The following is an 18,895-nucleotide window of genomic DNA, read 5'->3' as shown; positions in this document are numbered from 1 at the left end:
TGGGAAAGACCATCTGTCACTTTATAATTTGACACATTTTTAGCTCAGGCAGTCTGTTCGTTTGAATTGTGTTATTCATATTGCTGGCCAGATATGATCAACAGCTGCAGCTCGGACAAGCTTTTTCTGGTTGCATGAAGACTGAAGATAGAACAGTACCAAGGATTTCATGCTGTTGCTCTTTCATTGTGGATTTGAGAGCTTTTTATAATATGAATTTTCTTTTCTTAGTAAATGATGGGTCTTACTTTCTGAATTAGGATGCTAGTGGGCCAAGTTGCAGTCATGTCTGTCTGAGTGTTATCCTAATTTCATTGACAGTTTGTTGAACTGTGCCAGTGGGAAGGAGATCACTGACATTTAAACACCCACCTTGACATAATTATATTCTTGTTATTAACATACTGAAACAGGCAGTAGTTGTGTTACAAGCTGGAGTAACTAGTAACAGTTTGAGCATGTTTTTTTCTTCCTTTTCTTTAACTGAAATATTTGGCATCTGAAGCACCAAGAGTCTTCTTTTACATTCCCAATACTTCTGAAAAAGTTAAGAAACACAGACTTTTGTTATTAAAGACTGAAATTCTTTATTTTCTTGCTGTAGAGTTCAATGCTTAACTCTTGAGCCCTTTCTAGAGGGGCTCAAGCTCTCTACAATGCATGGCACAAATGAACAGTCTTTTCTTACCTTCTGTGGACTCATTATGTGTATCTTGAATGCTTCTAGGCTTTTGCAAACCACAAATTGAAAACCATTGCCTGGGAATTGCTGTATATTGTCTGGCTGTCCTGATGGATGCTTTCTATAAGGACAGCTGGTAACTCTGTTAATCTTGCAGTGTCTTATATTTGTTCATATAGGACCTTTTGTAATGGTGGCAACTGGAAGGTAGAATACAAATAGCTAGCACAGATGAAAAATAAGCACTCAGTATATCAGAAATGATAAAGAATGAGAGAGTAATTTTACTGTGTGTGTCTGCAAAATAGGCAGAGCAATGTGCAGGCAGGAATAGGGCAGAGTCAGAATATTGTGTTTATTTTCAGAAGGGGATTTTAGTAGAAGTATTTTTACTACCCCAGTCTTCTAGGTGTGAGGAGTTCGTAGTAACTATAAATGATTTTTTTTCCTGTTGGTGGTACTTTAGCCTCCTTATAGAGGCTAGGTCTTTCCCTCTCCTTCCATTGCAGAAAGGAGTGAAATGAATGAGGTGATTCTCCTCATATTCCTTGTGGGTTTATCTAGTTGGCACAGCAGAAATGTGGGGCCTAATGATGCTTTCGATGCAGGTCCACCTGCATTTGCAAACAATAGTTCTGTCAGTGGGTTAGCATTTTTCTTCACAAAGCATTTTGTGATTTCAGAACATGTTTTGTTCCAAAGTGGAACAAAGCCTGAAGTTTCAAAATTTTCCAGAGAAAGAGATCAGACAGTGGAGTAGCAAAGGAAGTTGTTTTGGTCAGTATTCAATTTCATGGGGACTTTGTATTGCTTTGGTGTTTTCTTTCATTTTCAAAATTGTTTGTGTCACGTAAAAAGAAATGTCAGCGCAAAAAGTTTGTGTTTCAAGATGAAAAAATATTTTAACAACGCAGGAGAGAATACTTTGATGTTGTTGGAACATTTTCCCCTTCTTTCATCACCCTCCGCGCTTTTTTTCCAAACAGCATTTTGGCAACGTTGAACCAATTTTGTTAAGTTCAAATTTCAACAGTGCAGCATATTTTAACAGAAGGTCTTTTTTTTTTTTCCCCTTCTCTTATGATTGATTCTGGTAGTATCTACTGCTGCTTTAAATGTTTAGGAGGGAAGAGAATTACCTACCTCTTAAACCCTGAGACAGTCTCCCTGCATCCTTTCTGCTCCTCACAGAAGAAATAGTTGCAGCTGACAAACTGAGAGGTGCCTGTTGCTCTGTGCTGTCCTTTCTCTCTGACCCTAAATTCAATTCTTATTCTGACCTTCTAGTCTTCCTGGCATGGTTTGCAGGGAGAGAAGGCTAATGTGATCATTTGGTGACTGTTCACAACCCTCTCTAAGCCTTCCATAATTTTACAATTCACTGACCAAGGAAATTTCACAAAAAGGGTCAAAGGTGTTTTCACAAAGCCTACATTTCTAGAAGATTTTTGCTACTAGGTAACTAGGTAGAGGAGAGAGACCCAGTAAGTGTACTGGTCGAGGAAGAACAACAGCTTTGCAAGAATCCATGTTGGAAAGAGACTTTATGAATTCCCTGAACGCAGGAAAAAACTTCTATGGCATATGAGTAAGGCAGAAACCAAGTTTCATTAAATCCCATGCTTACAAAACTGTTAAAATCCTGTTTCCTCCATGCAGCTTCAGGTAAAAATGTCTGTTCTCTTAAAAATAATAAATTTTTGTTCGATGCTTTCATTTGTTCTTATATTGAAATAAATCCCAGGTGTATCCCAACTTTTCCCTTTGTGCTAGGAATGTATACATTTCACTTGAGCTGATTTCTTAGAAATATAACAAAAAAAAAAGCTGTTTGAAGCCCCTGCCAAAAAGCAAAACTGTTTGAGATGACTGTATTTATTGTTGTGAAGGACTGTCAATCATTACACCACACATAACTGAAAAACAGTATCTAATGGATTATGCATATTTGTATTTGATCTCTGGGGAATGCAGCTCCCTCCCTGACTGAGTCAGGGTTCAAGAATAGGTCAGTAGAAAGTGTAGCCATGTAACTCCTGTAAAATCTGTTTTTATCCTTTTCAGCAAAGCTTTTGACAAAGCATCAGGTCTTGTAGCTGAACAGTTACCAGTTCCAATGAAATGAGCTGTTATGCTAACGTAATGTAAAAATGAAAAGGAGGGGAGAGAAAGGGAGAGGAAACATCCTCTTAGAATCTTGTATGTGTGTGCACAGATTATAATTTTTTTTAACCTAATGACATTTTTTTCTTTGAGTGAAACTGAGTGAACTTGCTCAAAATAAGCTGTACAGATCTGTTGTGAAACTTCATTTCTCTGTTCTGTTCTTTGTTCACTTTATAAAATAAGTTTAAAGAGCTTAGGATGTTCTGACATACTTTAAGAGTTAGTTTGTGTTGGCTTTTTTATTATTTTATTTTGGGTATGGAATGGGATGGGCAAAGATAGCTGGGCAAGGAGGTCCCTTCTAGCCAAATTTACTCTTGGATGCTGAATCCCACAATGGTACCTTCAGCAGCTCAGTGTTGCAAAACCCAGCTACAGCAAGATGATGTCAGGCTGAGCACTGACTGCTTCCCAGGGCTGGCCATTTGCTGCTGTTCTGGCCTTTTTTTTCTTTTTTTTTTCCTCCCCCTGGAAGATTCCCCCTCCTCGGTGGGCAGCACTGGAAGCCTGTATCGGGCTGCCAGCTTGCCTCAAAGGTTGGCTTGGTTGGACTTGTCTCGACAGCGAAGCTGGGGCTGAGTTGAGGCAGCGCTTGCACGAGAGGCCTTCTAGGAAAAGTTGGCTGCTGTAAATGGTGCCTTCCCTCTGAGCGAGCGCCCCGGGACAGCGGAGTTTAATGCTTTTTGCCTGGAGGAGCTGGAACTCTGCCTCTTCCTCGAGGATAAATATTTAGTTGGCTGCTTAACCAGATGCCTTAATAAACACTGAGTCTGTCTTGCTGGATTTTTTTGAGTGAGATTCGCTGGTTTAGTGAGTGTCTGTAGCCTGGTGGTGTTGACAATCCTGCTGGTTTTGCCTGGCAAAGAGGCAAGTGTGGACTCAGGCAAACAGGCAAGTCCTCCGGACCTAGGAGCATGGCTAGCACCAAGTACAAAATGATTTCATTGTCTCCTGAACTGACAAATATATCTTTTTTGTTGTTTATTTTCCCTTTTTAAGCCTTTTAAGCACAGTTTTTCCTGTCCAGTTTTCTGACTTGCTGTATTTCAAAGATCACCTTTTCACTTAGTGCCATTGGGGCTCACAGGTTCTCTGGTTCAAACCGCATCTCCCACGTGAGCATGAGCCGGGTCTCTCTGTACCACGGATGAAGTGGTTGGTGCCTGGTAGGCAGGGAAAATTCTAAAACCTTGAGAGAAAATTCACACAAACTCTTCTTGCAGGGCTCTTTGTGCACTTGCAGATTAGGCAGGCCAAAAACACTAGCAACTGAAGCTCTTTGTGCACAAAGTGGATGAGAGCGCGTATATTCTGTGTTATAAAAAGCTTACCATAAGGGTTATCACCAGAGTCCCTGGCTAGATGAAGAAGGGTTTCCCAGAAGTGAAGGCATCATTTATTTTCTGTGCCACTTTGCTGATTTTACGTCCTAGAGCAGCCCGTGTTGCTTCAGAGCCTCCCAGGAGTAGGTGTTGATATTTATTCCATGAAAACTGGAGTGGTGGTTTACTTTGCACGGATGGACAAACAGACCAGCTTCTGGAATCAACCTTGTTTTCAATCAACTGCTCATAGATGAAAAAGTTCCAACGTTTTTATTATCCCCTCATCTAATCTGTGAGTTGTTCATGCTGTAAAAACGTGTTGTGGGCTGGAGTGTATGGCAGCACATGACTGAGATGCCGTGAGGCCGTCTGCAATATCATGTGGCTGGTCACAGCACGCTGGACTGGAAGGTCCAGCTATTTCCAGTCCCACGTTCCTCTGATCGTGTTCAGGAACTACTGATGTCCCTTGGGTAGAGGGGTCTCTTCAGGCGTTTGCAGTAGTGGTTGTGGAAGTCCTTCTACCCAGTGAGCAGTTACAAAATGCTAACATTTTCAAAAAGTAAAATTCCTGGCAATTGGAAGCTAGAATTCAGATAACTGTGTTGCTCATCTCTTCCAAATGCATGCATTTGTGACATGATCTCTGCTCCACAGTCTATGTTTAATGTAATTGCTTGATCCGCTGCAGGCCGCTTTCCAGGAAAACAGACGTCTTTTGGCTGTGTGAAATGCATGCTTGCCGTGGGGCGCTCTGCTGCATCTGCTCTGCTCTAGAAGCTTAGATCTTGCATTCCCTTCACTTCATATTGCTTGAAAGTGATTCAGATTTTTTTTTTCCTGGATGTGGTATGTTAAGAGCCTTCTACTGTAGCAAATCAACATTTCTGTAGCCCCCACTGCTTAGTGTGGTGGAGACTGTGCTCATTCAAGCTGTTTAATTGTAATACCCCCAATCCCTTGAATAATTGTTTTAGACTTCAGACTGCAAGTTGAAGCAGTCGATTCAGTTGCTAAGATGTTTAAAAAGTACTTGACGCTGAAAACTGGGGTCCTAGGTAATGTGGCTGTTTACTTTTCAAGGTAATATGGAAGATTTGTTTTCACAGATCTGCACAGTTTCTTGCTGGGGATGAGCTGCCCTGCACTGATTTTTCAAGAGTTCATATATTAAAGGATTTCCTTTATGAGGTGGTGAAATCACTGTGTGTTTTTCTGCTCTCACATGAATTCTTTTCCTGTACTGACTCCACTGGTCCTCCCACCTTCATTTTAATCTAATTACTATCACAGTCAGCTGGTCCAAAAGAACTTCTAATCAAGCGATGTCTCCATAGGGAGTAGGAATCTATCAGTGAACTAGTGGATTTTTGTTTTAAGCTTATCCTATGGGAGACGCTGACTTCTTGATTTATTTATGCCCTGAAATTGATGGATTCATTGGAGGTGCCTTCTCTTCAAAAAGGAACCAGCTTGCTACACTGTACCAAACTAAGATTAAAGAGGAAAGACTAAGCAGTGTACAAGGTTTGACATGCTTAATTGGGGGATAAAGTTGAATTAGTTATCTCTTCAGCTATGTGCTAGTCTGGACATTCCCCAAACTTGGAAATATGTACATGATGAGACCGAGACCATAAAGTAAATACACCTGTACTATGATTCACGTTTTTTGCATATAATATTTTGCATGCTGTCAGCTATAAAAAAAAAAAAAAATAGAGCAATGTTGCCTCTGCTGCGTTGTTGTAATTTTCAAGCAATTACATTTTTTAATACTGCATTAGTTGCCACGTCTTGTATGCTAAGTCATTGTAGATGCAATGATTTCTAGAGAAGTATTCTTTCGAAAGGGAAACAGGCTGGTTATGGGTACTTTTGCGAAGTGTAATGTTGCTATTTGCCTTTATTTTTGACAAGAGATTTTTGAAAGTGAGAACATCTGGGAAATTCAGTTGGAAAAATCTTGATGGTTAATTTCTAGGCCAAACTTTTTGAATGGTTTAAAAGTAATTTCAAATGAAAGCTTTATAAGGCAGGCAACAAGGCTTTTTTTCTACTCTTTCTCCAGTATTTTCATTTAAAATATGGTGCAATGTATAATAGAATGTGACTGCCTGTGGAACGATTGTTGTCCAGTTAAATTATAATAACAAAGTAAGTATTTATTTTAGGATTAATCTAAACTCACAGAAACTACTGGGAAGTTTTTATTGAATAGGAAGTCAGTTGGATTAAGCCTCAAGAATGTTTTTGAAATAAAATAACTGAAATATACAGAAATAATGATCCTACTTTCAGTTCCTGCATCTGCTTGGCATCCAAAAAGTTCCTTTGGCTGTTTCAGTTTGATTCATTTCAGTGTTAGTACAGAGGCAAATTTTGTATTGAGGGCATTGGAAATCTCCTGATGCTGTCAGCTGAAATATTGTAGAAAAAATGTAGGTATGAACCTCCCAGTTAGGGCTACGGTCAGATTTCCAAGCGCGGGTTGGCTTTTTTCCTTTATTAAACACAAATGCTTCTTTTGCTGCTTTTCTTCATATCTCTAGTTATGGTCCTTGTTGTTAATCGTAACATACGTCTTTGGGCAGTGCTGATGAGGTGGGTTTAATCTCATAAATGCTTTTTAAAATTATTATATTTTAATAAAGTGAGCATTATGTTCTGTATCAGGAAAACGGTTCTGGTATTGGTAGATAATTGTTGATATGTATATCGGTCTGCATTATTTCTTTATAGTTGGAAGAGTTGCCTTGTCCTTTGATTGCAGTGGGCCTGATCTCATGAAGTCTCTGTGCTTTGATTGAGACTTAGTGTTTGCCGTCTGTTCACAAGGTGCAGGTGTAAGCATGTCAAATAGAACTGAGCCAGGCACTTTCTGTAAACCATTTGTTACCTGTGCCATAATCTCAGACAGACCTCTTCATTATACGTTTGGAGACATAAGAGAGTTGATAGTACTGCATGAAGTCTATTGCAATATTAATTTGTCTTCAAGGCTGTTCTAAAAGCCACAGGATAGTAAAATAAATAAAAAAAAATACTCTCATGCTGCATATGGGAATAGAAGATTTGACACAGTGCCATCTGTTCTTATTTGCATTTGTCATTGGTTTGTGTGTGTGGTCTAGCTGAAAAAGATAAACTGACACTATTTTGTTTCTTTATCTAGACACACTACTTTGGCCTTTGGTTTCTCAGCAAGAGCCAGCAACCCCGCTGGGTTGAACTGGAAAAGCCTCTGAAGAAGCAGCTGGACAAATTTGCCAATGAGCCTTTGCTTTTCTTTGGGGTAATGTTCTACGTGCCCAGTGTTTCCAGACTGCAGCAGGAGGTAACAAGGTATGTGGATTCCCTCTGTTCACACAGTGGTGTTATAGCTGGGAGGGAACGGACAGTTGCTCTGTTTCTGGCATTCAGTATTTGCTCAGGTATCTTCTGGTTCTTTTCCTTTCCTGCCTACAGTCCAAATAGGAAAAAATGAGAAGTCACCGCTAGGTTGTATCTGTTAGGAAGAAAAAAAAAAAAAAGAGTATTGGTGAATGATTATATGTGGTAAACTGCAGAAACAAAAAAGGACTAATAGATACATGTTTAAAACTCTGAAATACATTTTAAAAGGGACCACAGTGACCATACTCTTCTTTAACCTCCTACTGATCAAAAGAAAGCCATAGACAGATGACCTCTATATACATTTTTAATTTACTATTCTCACGTCTACCTGTGCTTTGCTGCAAGTGAACTTTGGTTTCTTTTCTGGGTTTTGCCCATCCCATTCCTGGTCTTTCCCCTTATAGTTCACAAGAGGATTAAAATTGTTAGAGGGTATTAGTCCTTTAATTATGATCAGGGTGTACCTTTGCAAACAACTTATGTGGGAATTACTTTTTTATTCAGAGCCCTGTGCTGTGGTTGTAACAATGCAACTGTTTTGAGGGGCTGTTCTTGTAAACCACATCACTGTGGTTTGCTCACATCTGTGTTGTATTTGGGGGGGGGGGGGGAAAGCCCACCTCACCCCAAAAGGGGTGGGCTTGTTTTCTTTTTAACCAAAGTTATTTCATTTATCTGGTTTAGAACAAAGTTGCATCAGCACAACTGTACACTCTGAGGTCGAGATTGGAGTAACTGGGTAAGGGGTACAGGCTGGCAGAAGCTTTCTCTACCAGCCTTGAAAAAATATCCTGTTGCTGCAAATGTGAAATTCACCACATGGTCATCGTATCTAAAATGATGTATAAATAGTTGAGAAAGAGTGGATTAATTCTAGAAAGTGTGCAAGATGTGAAACATTCTGGGGATTTGCAGATAGTATATTTTAAAGGATATAAAGGATTTTTTCTTAACACTGAACTGGGGAATTCGGTAGGATGCAAAAGATTTGATTTTTTTAAAATGACAGATGTCAACAAGTCTCTTGACTACTGTTTGTGCAGAATTCTTGCCAAACAGTGGTCTGACACCATAGAACAACTTCCATTTCCCTGCAAATAGACTTGAGACTGAATGTCGATGGTTATCTGTAACCATGTGTTCCTGTCTCGTGTGCTTTGGGAGAGGGAAACCTCATATCGTTTCCTTCAAAATTAATTAATGTGAAGTCAGAATGTCTGATTTTTTTATTTTTCTGTTGCTCACGTGTTAGCACAGTCCCAGCCTAATTGTGTGCAAGGAACAATTGTAGATACTTGGATGGTATTATCTATTCGAGCTGCAGCCTGCAGTGTTGATTGCTCATTCATAGCTCACCTGCAGAGGTATATTTGCTCATGCTGCACAGCTTGGTAATAACAAAACATTTCAGTGACAATTGAGCTTCACAGCACTCTCAATTTGAGTGGCTGCTGATTTTTTTTTTCTTTCTGATGTGATTGATAACATAAGCTGTAGAGACTTATAAGTGCCTCTCATATTTCTTTGAATATCTACAGCAAGAACAGCAGCTTCCTAAATGGATCTCAGATACAGAATAGCCTGTTAAGATTTGTTTTTTGTCTCTTGAAAAGGAATTGCTTCACTGCGGGTGTTGTAAGGGCAGCAAACCTTCAACTGTGCAATTCTAGGTAGATGCAGTAAATCTCAAGTTCAAAGTGATGAGTGGCAGGGACATGGAGAAGTGTTCTGAAAGAAATGGCAGAGGAAAGCATAGTCTGAAGTGTGATTAGATGGACAAATAGAGTTGATTTCTAGGTTTCTGGAGGGCTTTGCTTACTCTTGGTAAATAGATTAAGCATTTGTTTTGAAACTGAGACTAGCTGCTTTTGGGGTTAGACTTGACTGTGATGTGATTACCTGTGATAGTGAGACAGGACTTGCCTACTCAGTGCGTATGCGTTTGACTTTTCTGTGTGTGCATGCAAATGACAAATCTGTCTTAAATGCAAAACTTCTGATCAAGCACTCATCTCTTTCTGGGAAGCTGCAGAACCACCTCAAACAAATAAACCCAACCTCAAAACAAAAACATCACCAAAGGTTGAAGCTGCAAAGCTAGTGACAGCGCTGCTAGTGTTGAACCTGTTACCTGTGTAAACTCTTCGTGATGGAAACATCTCTAACTCCAAGCTTTCCTGGATGTGGTGAAACCCATCTCAGTCCAGGCTTTCTGTTAATTGAAGACTCCAGCATTGGCTAATGTTCCTATGACAAAATGACGAAAAATTTTCTGAGAATACCTCAATAAACACTTGCATAGGCCACAAGTATTCAGAAACCAAGGGATGAATTCACTGAGATGGTTTACTCTGCCTCTGATCTGTAGGGTTATAGACTGTGGCTTGATAGCTGGTTATGAAAGATTTGTCCTGAGTTGAATATTCTGCCCTACTTCCAGGGACTGTAGCCCCCACACCCAATGTGCTGTTGTAGGGAAGAGGGGAAATGATCCAAGACTTAGGTGTTGTTGAGCAAGAAGAGCTCTGTTTGTGGGGTTGGTCATGAGCTTCGAGGCAGTCTTTTGTTATCACTTTCATTTGAAAGACTGACTCTTCAAAACAATCTTTGGACCATTTTATGTTCTACTGTTGGTTGGTGATTGGGACTAGTAGGAGGAATCCTTGTACAAATAAAACAATTTCTATTTAGGTGAAGCCATAATGGTTTGTTTATAAAACTGTAACTTCTGTACACTTTGGAAGCTCTGAAATGCTCATAATGCCTGTAGGCACCTGGATTTTAGCTGCCTGCAAGTGTTGGTGGTGATCAAGAGCTTTTCATGGTTTTGCTGCTAACTTCCTATATTGGACAAGCCAAACGTGGATGCAGAAATGAGAATAACGCTGCTCTGTGCCCTGTGTCCCCCAGTGGCAAGTAGACACTGTGGAAACCTGTCCATCTGTGACATGCTGGCAGAGGAATTTAATAGTAGTCTAGTGACTACTAGTAACTAGTCAGTACCATCCTTCTGAGGTACAACGTGAGAGTGTCAACTGGCACGCTGAAGCTAAACAAAAGTAGCAGCACTAACCACAGAGTGGTTGGGGTTGGAAGAAGTCTCTGGAGATCATCTAGTCCAACCCCTGTGCTCAGAGCTGGGGAAGGCTGCCTAGGACTGTGCCACATTGAGTTTTGAGTATCTCTGTGGAAGGAGACTTCATAACTTGTCTGGGAAACCTGTTCCACTTTTCAGTCCTCCTCACAGTAAAGGTGTTTTTTAATGTTTAGATGGGAATTCTTGGATTGTAGTTTGTGCCCTGATGATCTCATTTCAAAGGTGTGGATGACTGTGGAGCGATGGAGTGGGTGAATGGGTTCCCTAGGTCACCGTGTAACTGCTCACTGTGGACCTTTGGAGCTTCAGGTGCCTGTCATGTAACTGCAGGCACAGCCTTGGCTCTGTGGGATGTCTGTAGTTAGGGCGTAAGGGGTATTTGTGATAATGTGAGAGAGGAGGGCCTGTGGGATCCTTGGGAAAGAAAGTGAAAACAAGTCTGACAGAGTGGTCTATTCAGTTAACAACTCCTTGAAGTCAACCTCAGAGGCCTGCAAGAAAAGATGAGGCAAAAGGGTATTCAGGGGAACACACAATTTGTTGTAGCAGGTCACATCTGACTCTGTGGCTTGCTTACTAATTTGTTACTTGCTTAAAGATGCAAGCACCAGTGGTGAGGGTTTTGTTTGTTTCATGGTGTTTTTTTGTTTTTCTCCTCAGACAAAGCTAAGTGGAGCACTGGGACAGAGTAAGAAGCAGCAGTAGCACACAGTAGCTCTTGTTTGGCTAGTGATTTTCCGTGCAAGTGGTGAGGCTTCTCAGGACAGCTGCATTTCCTGACCTATGATGGAAGCTTCCGGAAGATATCCTTGGGAAACGTACAAAAAGCCACCTGCCTCTTCTTCCTGGCAGAATTAACAAAATATTATTGCCATGCCTTCCTCTCAGAGTAATACCATTATACTCTTGGTGCTGGGCCTTCTCCTAAAAGACCTTTTTCCACCCCCTAGTCCTCTTGTTTCCCTATAGTAGAGAACAGTAGGGAACTGTTTCCTTTGTTTCTTTTGTCTTGGGTTGAGGTTCCCATTTGTACATACCTGCTGATCTTACTCCTGTCTCTTCTGAGATCCTAGTGACTCCAGCATCTCTTCCACCTCTAGTCCCAGTGTCCTACCTGTACCCAGTCCCACAGACGTCTTCCAGTGGGAATTACAAAGTATAGCCCCATGATCATTTCCTAAGGCATCAAAGGACTTCCACTATTTTATAATTACTGTAATTAAAAAAAAAAATTAAAACACACCAGATAAACCAAATTAAAAAATAAATATAAAACATCTCTCCAGGCTTGATGGAAGCTACAGCAGATGCCATTTGTTTGGGAGTACGGGGGCTGGCATGTTAGCAAAAGGAATTTTTCATGGAAGGCTCTACAGGCTACTTAGATAACCTCTTTTTAGTCATCCAGCTGTTCTTGGAGCGAGCAGCCATCGCAGGTGGAGATGCTGCACATGCTTTTGGCATATTTAAGGCACCTGGGATTTGCATACTGTCTGATATAAAGCAGTCTTTGTGATGCCCTGTAGAGTAGACATTTGCATAGATTAGAAATATAAATCTGCCTTTTATTTTCTGCTAACTCCTCAGAGGGGGGGCATCCTTTCAACCACTTATTTAAAAAAAAGTAAGTCTTTGTACAGTGTCTAGAGTAAACAAGAGTGCTTTCACTGTGCTCCTGTTCCAAAAACAGAGAACCCCCACACTCTGGTGGCTTTCTGAAAATGTGTGTGCAGTGCTGCTTTCTGTACCAGTATCAGACAATCTGTGTCCATCTATGTTTTTTTGTTTACATTTTCAAGGGAAAACAGAGAGACTGTGGGGACTAAAATGTTACTTCAATCTTCACACATCATACCGCTAAGCCTCCTGTGCTTGAACGAAGGTGTGGTTTGGTCTGTTGTTTTTTTTTTTAAGAAGCTTTCTGTCTTACTGTGTGCTCTGTACCTAGTAATGTCTGATGGGGTTTGCACTGTTGCAGAGTGGGACATAATAGTGCAAAACAAGAGCAGTTCCCAGTCTCAGTGCCATGGGTGGGCAGGGCACCTGTGGCACTGCGCATGGCAAGTCTGGTACGTCGGTGTAGGAAGAGATGTCCTCCAGCATTTGCACTGTGCCGCATTGGGTGCTTTCCTCAGCTGCAGCTGTCTTCTCTGCATTTTCCCCAAAGAGCATGCTGCGCAGCTTTTCAGTGAAAGAAGGCACTGAATATTTGGAATGGGATGACTGCACCTGCATTCATGGGTTTGCAGGTGGAGAATTAGTCTGTGGCTGCCAGGCCTGTTTTTTGGAGGGCCTGTGAAAAATCAGCCTTGAACTTACCCTCCTTTAACTAAATGAACAATTTCCTGTTTTGTCAACGTATCCCTTTCTTCAAAATTTCTTCTAGTTGTTTTTTTTTTCACTGCTTATCTTTTAAGAAAATATTTCTTCATAATCCCCCACCTTTCCATTTCTTTACTTTTCCTTCAACTTTTAGGTGAAGAGTTTGAAAACAACTGGTTTTATAATGCATAGCTACAGACAATTATGACTGTGAGTTTGTAAATCACTTGAGGATAAAGCAGAGAGGAAGAATGTGGTGTGTGACCCTTTCATATTTACTGGGAAAAATGTTCTGGCAAATCCATTTTTATTTTTTATTGAACTTTGGACTTCTTTTCCTTCTTCTCAGGGTTATTTCCCTCCTCTGAAAAAAAGTCCTTCTTAAGCTCAAGTGGGTGAGACATTTATCTTTGCTCTTAGTCAGTTTTGCTTTACTTCTTATAAACATGCTAAAGCTTCACATCGTCATATGTTGTTAGGTTTTAATACAAGTGCAGTCAGCTGAGTTTTTGCACCAGTCGCTTTTTTTTTTTTTCCAATGATGCTTTTAATTGCTCTGTTAAGGTTGGGTAACATATCCTCATGTGCCAGTCTGGTTTTGTGGCAGGCTCAGTGATGTGGAACTCTTTTGACTGTTAGGGTAGTAAAGTACATTAAACTACTTTGCTTTTCATGCTTGGTCACATCTCCAGCTTGTGGCTGTCTGAGAAGCCTCTGTGTGTACCTCCAAGTTCACGGTAGTTGATTTTGAGCACCGTGGTGACTCCATTGTCCAAAATAAGCACTTCGTATATCATGGTGTGTCAGACAAAACAACACAATGTGTACCATACGGCTTGTTCAGGACAGCCCTGAGTGTGTTTGCCTGCAGTGATGGGTTGGGGCAGGTTATGTAGTTGTGCTTGTTAATACACCTTTGGTAGGCCCTGAGGATTTTTTTTTAATGCCAATTGTTCTTAAAAATGCAGCAACACTTTAAAAATACATGTATGTATATATGTGTATACATATATATATTAAAAGGAGAAATATCGTTCGGGATGTGAGGAGAAGAGAGGTGTGATTAATTTGCATGGGTGGGCAGATGAGTGAGAAGTGGGGGCAAGTGGGAAGGTGGAGTATTTAAAAAACAAAAGGCTAGAGTGTGGTCTCTTTGCACCTGGAGATCCAACCATTCAGTATCACTGGGGTAACCAAGCTGAAAAGTCTGGTTTTAAAGTTTGGTTTTCAGACAGTGGAAGCCTTACTGCCTTGTCCAAACTTGTCCCTCCCCAAGAACATTTGTCATTCTGATTTTATGGTGTATTTTGTCCCAGCACATTTTAAGAGTATGCCTGCTCTATAGGAAAGACATCATCCAGGAGCAGGCTGTATAGCTTGCAGGGAAATGAATGCAAGCAGTTTCCTATTGCTCTCTTTTCTGGGAAATGTCTAAACTACCGTGCAGGTGCTATCAGCTGTGCTGTGCTTGCGGAGCAGCTCTGGTCACATTACTCAGCAAAGGCCACAACACGGCCCTCGCTTGGCATGGGAAAGAGCTTCGTGGCCACCCACCTGGAAGGACGATGCTCGTCTTAGCTAAGATAGCTGTTAGCTTCAACACAAATATGATACTAATGATCAACACAGGCTTTCTGGTTTTAACTATTTCTGGTTAGGTCTCTGTAGATTTTCTTTGTTTCTTATATTGGGCTGGATCCTTGCATAGCATGAGCCAGTACAGTTTTTCTTCTAACAATGCTTCCAACTCTATAATTATATAAACTTATACTATATGCATCATATTTCTATTTTAGAGCTATGTTCCATGGACTGTAATTTTAAAAGACGTTCACGAATTAAGACAATCGTTTCCATACAAGAAGGTCATGTAAAATGAGCAGAAGAGGACAGGTTGGCAGACCTTCAAAATGGAAGATAATTTCTTCCCATGATTCCTGTCAAACTTTTTGTCCTCAGGTAAATGATTTGGAAAGTGAAACTGCAAGATAGTTTTTGCAGGGTAGTGGTGGGGAACAACTATGAGCATGGCACAGGCTGAAAACTAATCTATATGTGGCAGAACCGATGCTTTCCTTTGAATTGAAGAACGAGAGCATGGTGCCGTATCATGAAACCAAGTAAAAGAGTTAGGACAAGCACCAAAATAAATGTCTTATTCACAAGAAAGCATTGTGATGGGGTCTCCCAGAGGAAGCAGCAGGAACTCTGGAGCTGAAATTTTGTAAACCTATGGGAGATGAAATGTCTGCTGGAATTTAATCCTGTTTTGGTTTAGATTGAAGTTGCCAGCCTGTCTGACCCTACAGATCTTGGTCCCGATTGTCTCTGACTGGAAGTCCAGTTTATCTTGCAGGGCTGGGAGAAAGGCTTAACTCTTGGCGTCACTGGTAGGTGGAGGTAGTCCTAACTCCCCAGGGATCCCAACTGTCGTCTTTTGGACAATTCTGTGAATGGGTCCTGCAGTGACTTGGCAGTGCTGGCTGCTGCCTTCTTCCAGCTGCAGGAATTTGGGATCAGCCAGCAGCCCTCAGCCACCCCAGCTACTGTCCAGAGAGCTCATGCAGCCAGGGGAGCAGCTCTGCGACTGCTTGCAAGCTGGATGAGTGTTAAGAGCCCAGTGTGGCCACCCAGGCTTAGGCAGTCTGGGGTATTTGCATTTTGGTGCTCCTTTGATGGTTTTATTGTTTTGTTTTAATTATTAGACTTTTTTTAACATTACTGGCTACTGCAGCATAAAAAAATACACATTAGGCTTGTTGCCTACCTTGTAAACAAGCTGATACTTAATTAGCTTTAATGTTTTTAGAGGACAACAACAACAAATAATGTGCAGTATTTGCTTAGGTCTTCTTGTGTTCATATTATTATGCATTGTTTTGCTTTTCAGTAATATTCTTGGTTGAGGGGTTTGGGCTTTTTTTTTTCTGTGTATTTTAGTAAATGTTTGAACTCTAACTTAAAAATAAGAGCTCCTTCAATGCAGACCTAAGATTCAACATTAATTCCCTGTTTATAAAATAATTTGCTGAGGAGAGCAAACCCTTCTCCCTGCTGACTTTCTTCAGTGAATGGGGAGCTTGTTCTCTGTGTGTTGATTATTGAAAGCTGAGCTCTTTGTGCCAGATATTTTAAGAAGCTGTTGATGCTTAGATCTAATCTATTACATTATACTTTGCTTTTAGACCAGAAAGTGAATGTGTTTTCATGTGTGTGGTTGTGCAGTACATATGTAGCAATGCTAAAAAAGCGTTGCGTAACTATAAATACAGTCTTGGATACTACAGCCTACATTCTTGCTTTACTGTGTTTTGAAGGCCGTGGCGGTGATGGTTGGAAATGTTGTAAGAGGAATGTCTTGGCATTAGGCAGCACCACATTTTCATCTGATCATGAGGAAATAATACCTATTTTATGTTCTGGTGCTTAGTCACGTGTTCTTACATATCTCTCCTCTAATGGGAACTGTTTGTATTCCATTTCAGTAGACCTGACACTTTTTGAAGTTCACTAACCTATTTATTGGGCTCTTTTAAACGGCAACAAAGGTACATTTTGAGTTTTTACTCTTCTTAAAGAGAAGATACCACCATTTACACAGTGTGCTGGAGCTTCCTCTTTTGGTCTTGGGCAGACCAGCTTGAATTCCTCCATGCCAATTAGGCTGCTGGAAACATTCACACCTGGGATAAGGCACTCAGCATCTTCCCTGTCTGTCTTCGTAGACGCATGTGTTGTTGGAGGCACTTGCTGAGTCCGTGTGTTGGATGGGTGGCCCTAGCACGCGTTGAACACTGAGCAGCTCTTACTAGAGGATGAAGAGTGTGGATGGCTGGAGGCCTGCTAGATGTCAGCTACGGTTGTGCACGTGTGGAAGCTGAGGGGAGACAGTCCTGGGACAGGGAGACCTGAGCATACAGAGCAGGGCATGTTATGGAGGACTTAAACACGTGCTGTTGTGAGGACAGAGAGTTTGGGTGCTAACTTCTCCTAAGGCTTCTACTTCCACTGCTGGAGGAGTTGTGAGAAGTTGGTTAACAACGTGGCCTAGGTAGATCTACTCTTGAAGCACTCTACAAGAAACCTGCAGCTAGCTATTGACTTCCAAGAAGCTTATCAAGTTAAGACAGGATATAGAGGTATAAACGAACAAGCAAAAAGTGAATTTTGTTTTGTCATCATTTCATTTCTAAACAGCAATAATGATTTGTAGGCTTGAAATTCAAGCTTAATGTCTTGCAATAGAAAAAAACCACTCTGCCATCACCATGATGGATGTGGAGCTTGTTCTCTTTAAAATGAAGACAGAGCTTCAGTCGAGAAGATTTTGTAAACTTTATTGGAGAAGCTTTTGCTCTGGTGGTTGTTGGAATGACTCTAAACAGGGTAATTTTTGATGGGTTTTTGTTCCCTGAAAGTTGTCAGTGTATCGTCTTCCTCTCATTAGAACAGATAGATGCAACTATAAAGGCAAGTAGAGGTGGGGATTTTTTTTTTCCTTTCCTACCATGCAGAATTGCTCCTTTCGTTTAGACTTCGTGACTTTTTGTGTTGCATGAAGAGAAAGTCATTTGAACTAAAGTAACTGTCACTGAATTTGGGAGTGAAGTATCTCTTTCTCAGCGTGCATATGCAGAGAGTAAATGTGTTTTTTAAAGCTGAAGTGCCTTTTACATTTTTTTCTTTGTTCTTTCATTTATTACTGGCATCAGGAAAAGCACTGAGAAGAAATAAAACTAGTTATATTGTTTTCTTGTACCTGAAAAAATAGCAGGAGAAGCAGGAGCAATGTAGTTCCTTGGCTCTGCTATGCAACAGTTACAGCATTAAAAAATTTGCAATGACAATGCTGTTTTCAAAGGGTAAGACTATATTATGTGCTGGAAAACTTGCAGCACTTCAGGGCATCTGTTAAATTGTCTTGTCAGTGTTTCCAGTGTTCTCAAACAGAATCCAAGGGCTTGATTCTGAGCTGCTAGGTGTTGTTAGTCATGTCTCCCATCGGGACTGGCCACGGGTAAGAACATTCAGGGCTTGGAAGCACTAGGAAAGTGTGATAGTGGATGCAATTCAGTGTTGTGGGTGTGTTACATTATGTCAATATAAATGTTTTATGTACAGGCATTCCTCTAAACTGGCAGTTTGTACAGAGTAGAGGACGTGGTTTGTAGTAGCATGGAATAAATGCAAGAAGTAATTGCTAGCCTAAAAATAGCCCATATTTTAATACACTTTTATGAAAATAAACAAGCCTATGGAGTTCTAGTATCAAGCAAGTGGCGTGCTGGTACTAGAACTGTTTCCCTTTGCTCCTTTAATTGTGGAGAAGAAAGAGGAAAAAATTATTGTTGCCCATAAACTAGAAAGAACATATGCTTCAAAGTAAAGGCCAATGATGCGTGGTTATTTTTTAATGTTTTTAATAACGGACAGTTTATCATCCACTTCATTTGTGATTGCCGTACCAAGGCCCTGCCCAACTTCTCAGAGCTTGGTTCTGACCTCTACTGCACTGATGTCTTAAGCTAGACTTCTCAGGGAGAAGGTGTTATGCATGTTTTTAAGCGATTTGTTACGTTTTTGAACAAAAAAAGGAATCCATTAGTTCAGCAAATATCTGTTTTTAATTTCTCACTTGTAGATTATGGTGGGAAGCTTGAGTGTTATACTGAGAATTACTGAGCATGTAATGTCTGTTCTCTTCCTCTAAAGTGAAATTTTAGTGTAGCTGCTGTAGAGATAGCTACCGCAGTGGAGTGATTTTGCTTTCCTTTTCCTTTAAAAAAAAAAAAAAAAAAAAGAGGTGGGGGAATTCTAGTTAATCTTTTTGGTTTATGGGAGATGGAATAGGAGAAGTGGAAAAATGGAAAACACTTCTCATCCCCAGATGCTTGAGTCACAGAA

At 40.6% G+C, this 18,895-nt stretch overlaps 1 protein-coding gene across 5 annotated transcripts in view; it reads left to right on the top strand.

Moving 5' to 3' along the window:
• Positions 1 to 18,895, top strand: part of PTPN14 (protein tyrosine phosphatase non-receptor type 14) — a 117,636-nt gene that overhangs the window by 41,990 nt on the left and 56,751 nt on the right. For all 5 annotated transcript variants that reach the window (XM_080587220.1, XM_080587221.1, XM_080587222.1 and 2 more), the window contains one exon: positions 7,349 to 7,518. In XM_080587220.1, coding sequence (XP_080443346.1) covers positions 7,349 to 7,518 — 170 coding nt within the window. The remainder of the gene's footprint in view (positions 1 to 7,348; positions 7,519 to 18,895) is intronic.

This window comes from Anser brachyrhynchus (assembly GCF_964034855.1).
Source record: "Anser brachyrhynchus genome assembly, chromosome: 3".
Classification (NCBI taxonomy): domain Eukaryota; kingdom Metazoa; phylum Chordata; class Aves; order Anseriformes; family Anatidae; genus Anser; species Anser brachyrhynchus.
Note: the sequence above shows the minus strand (reverse complement) of the source record. Positions and strands in the feature narration are given on the sequence as shown.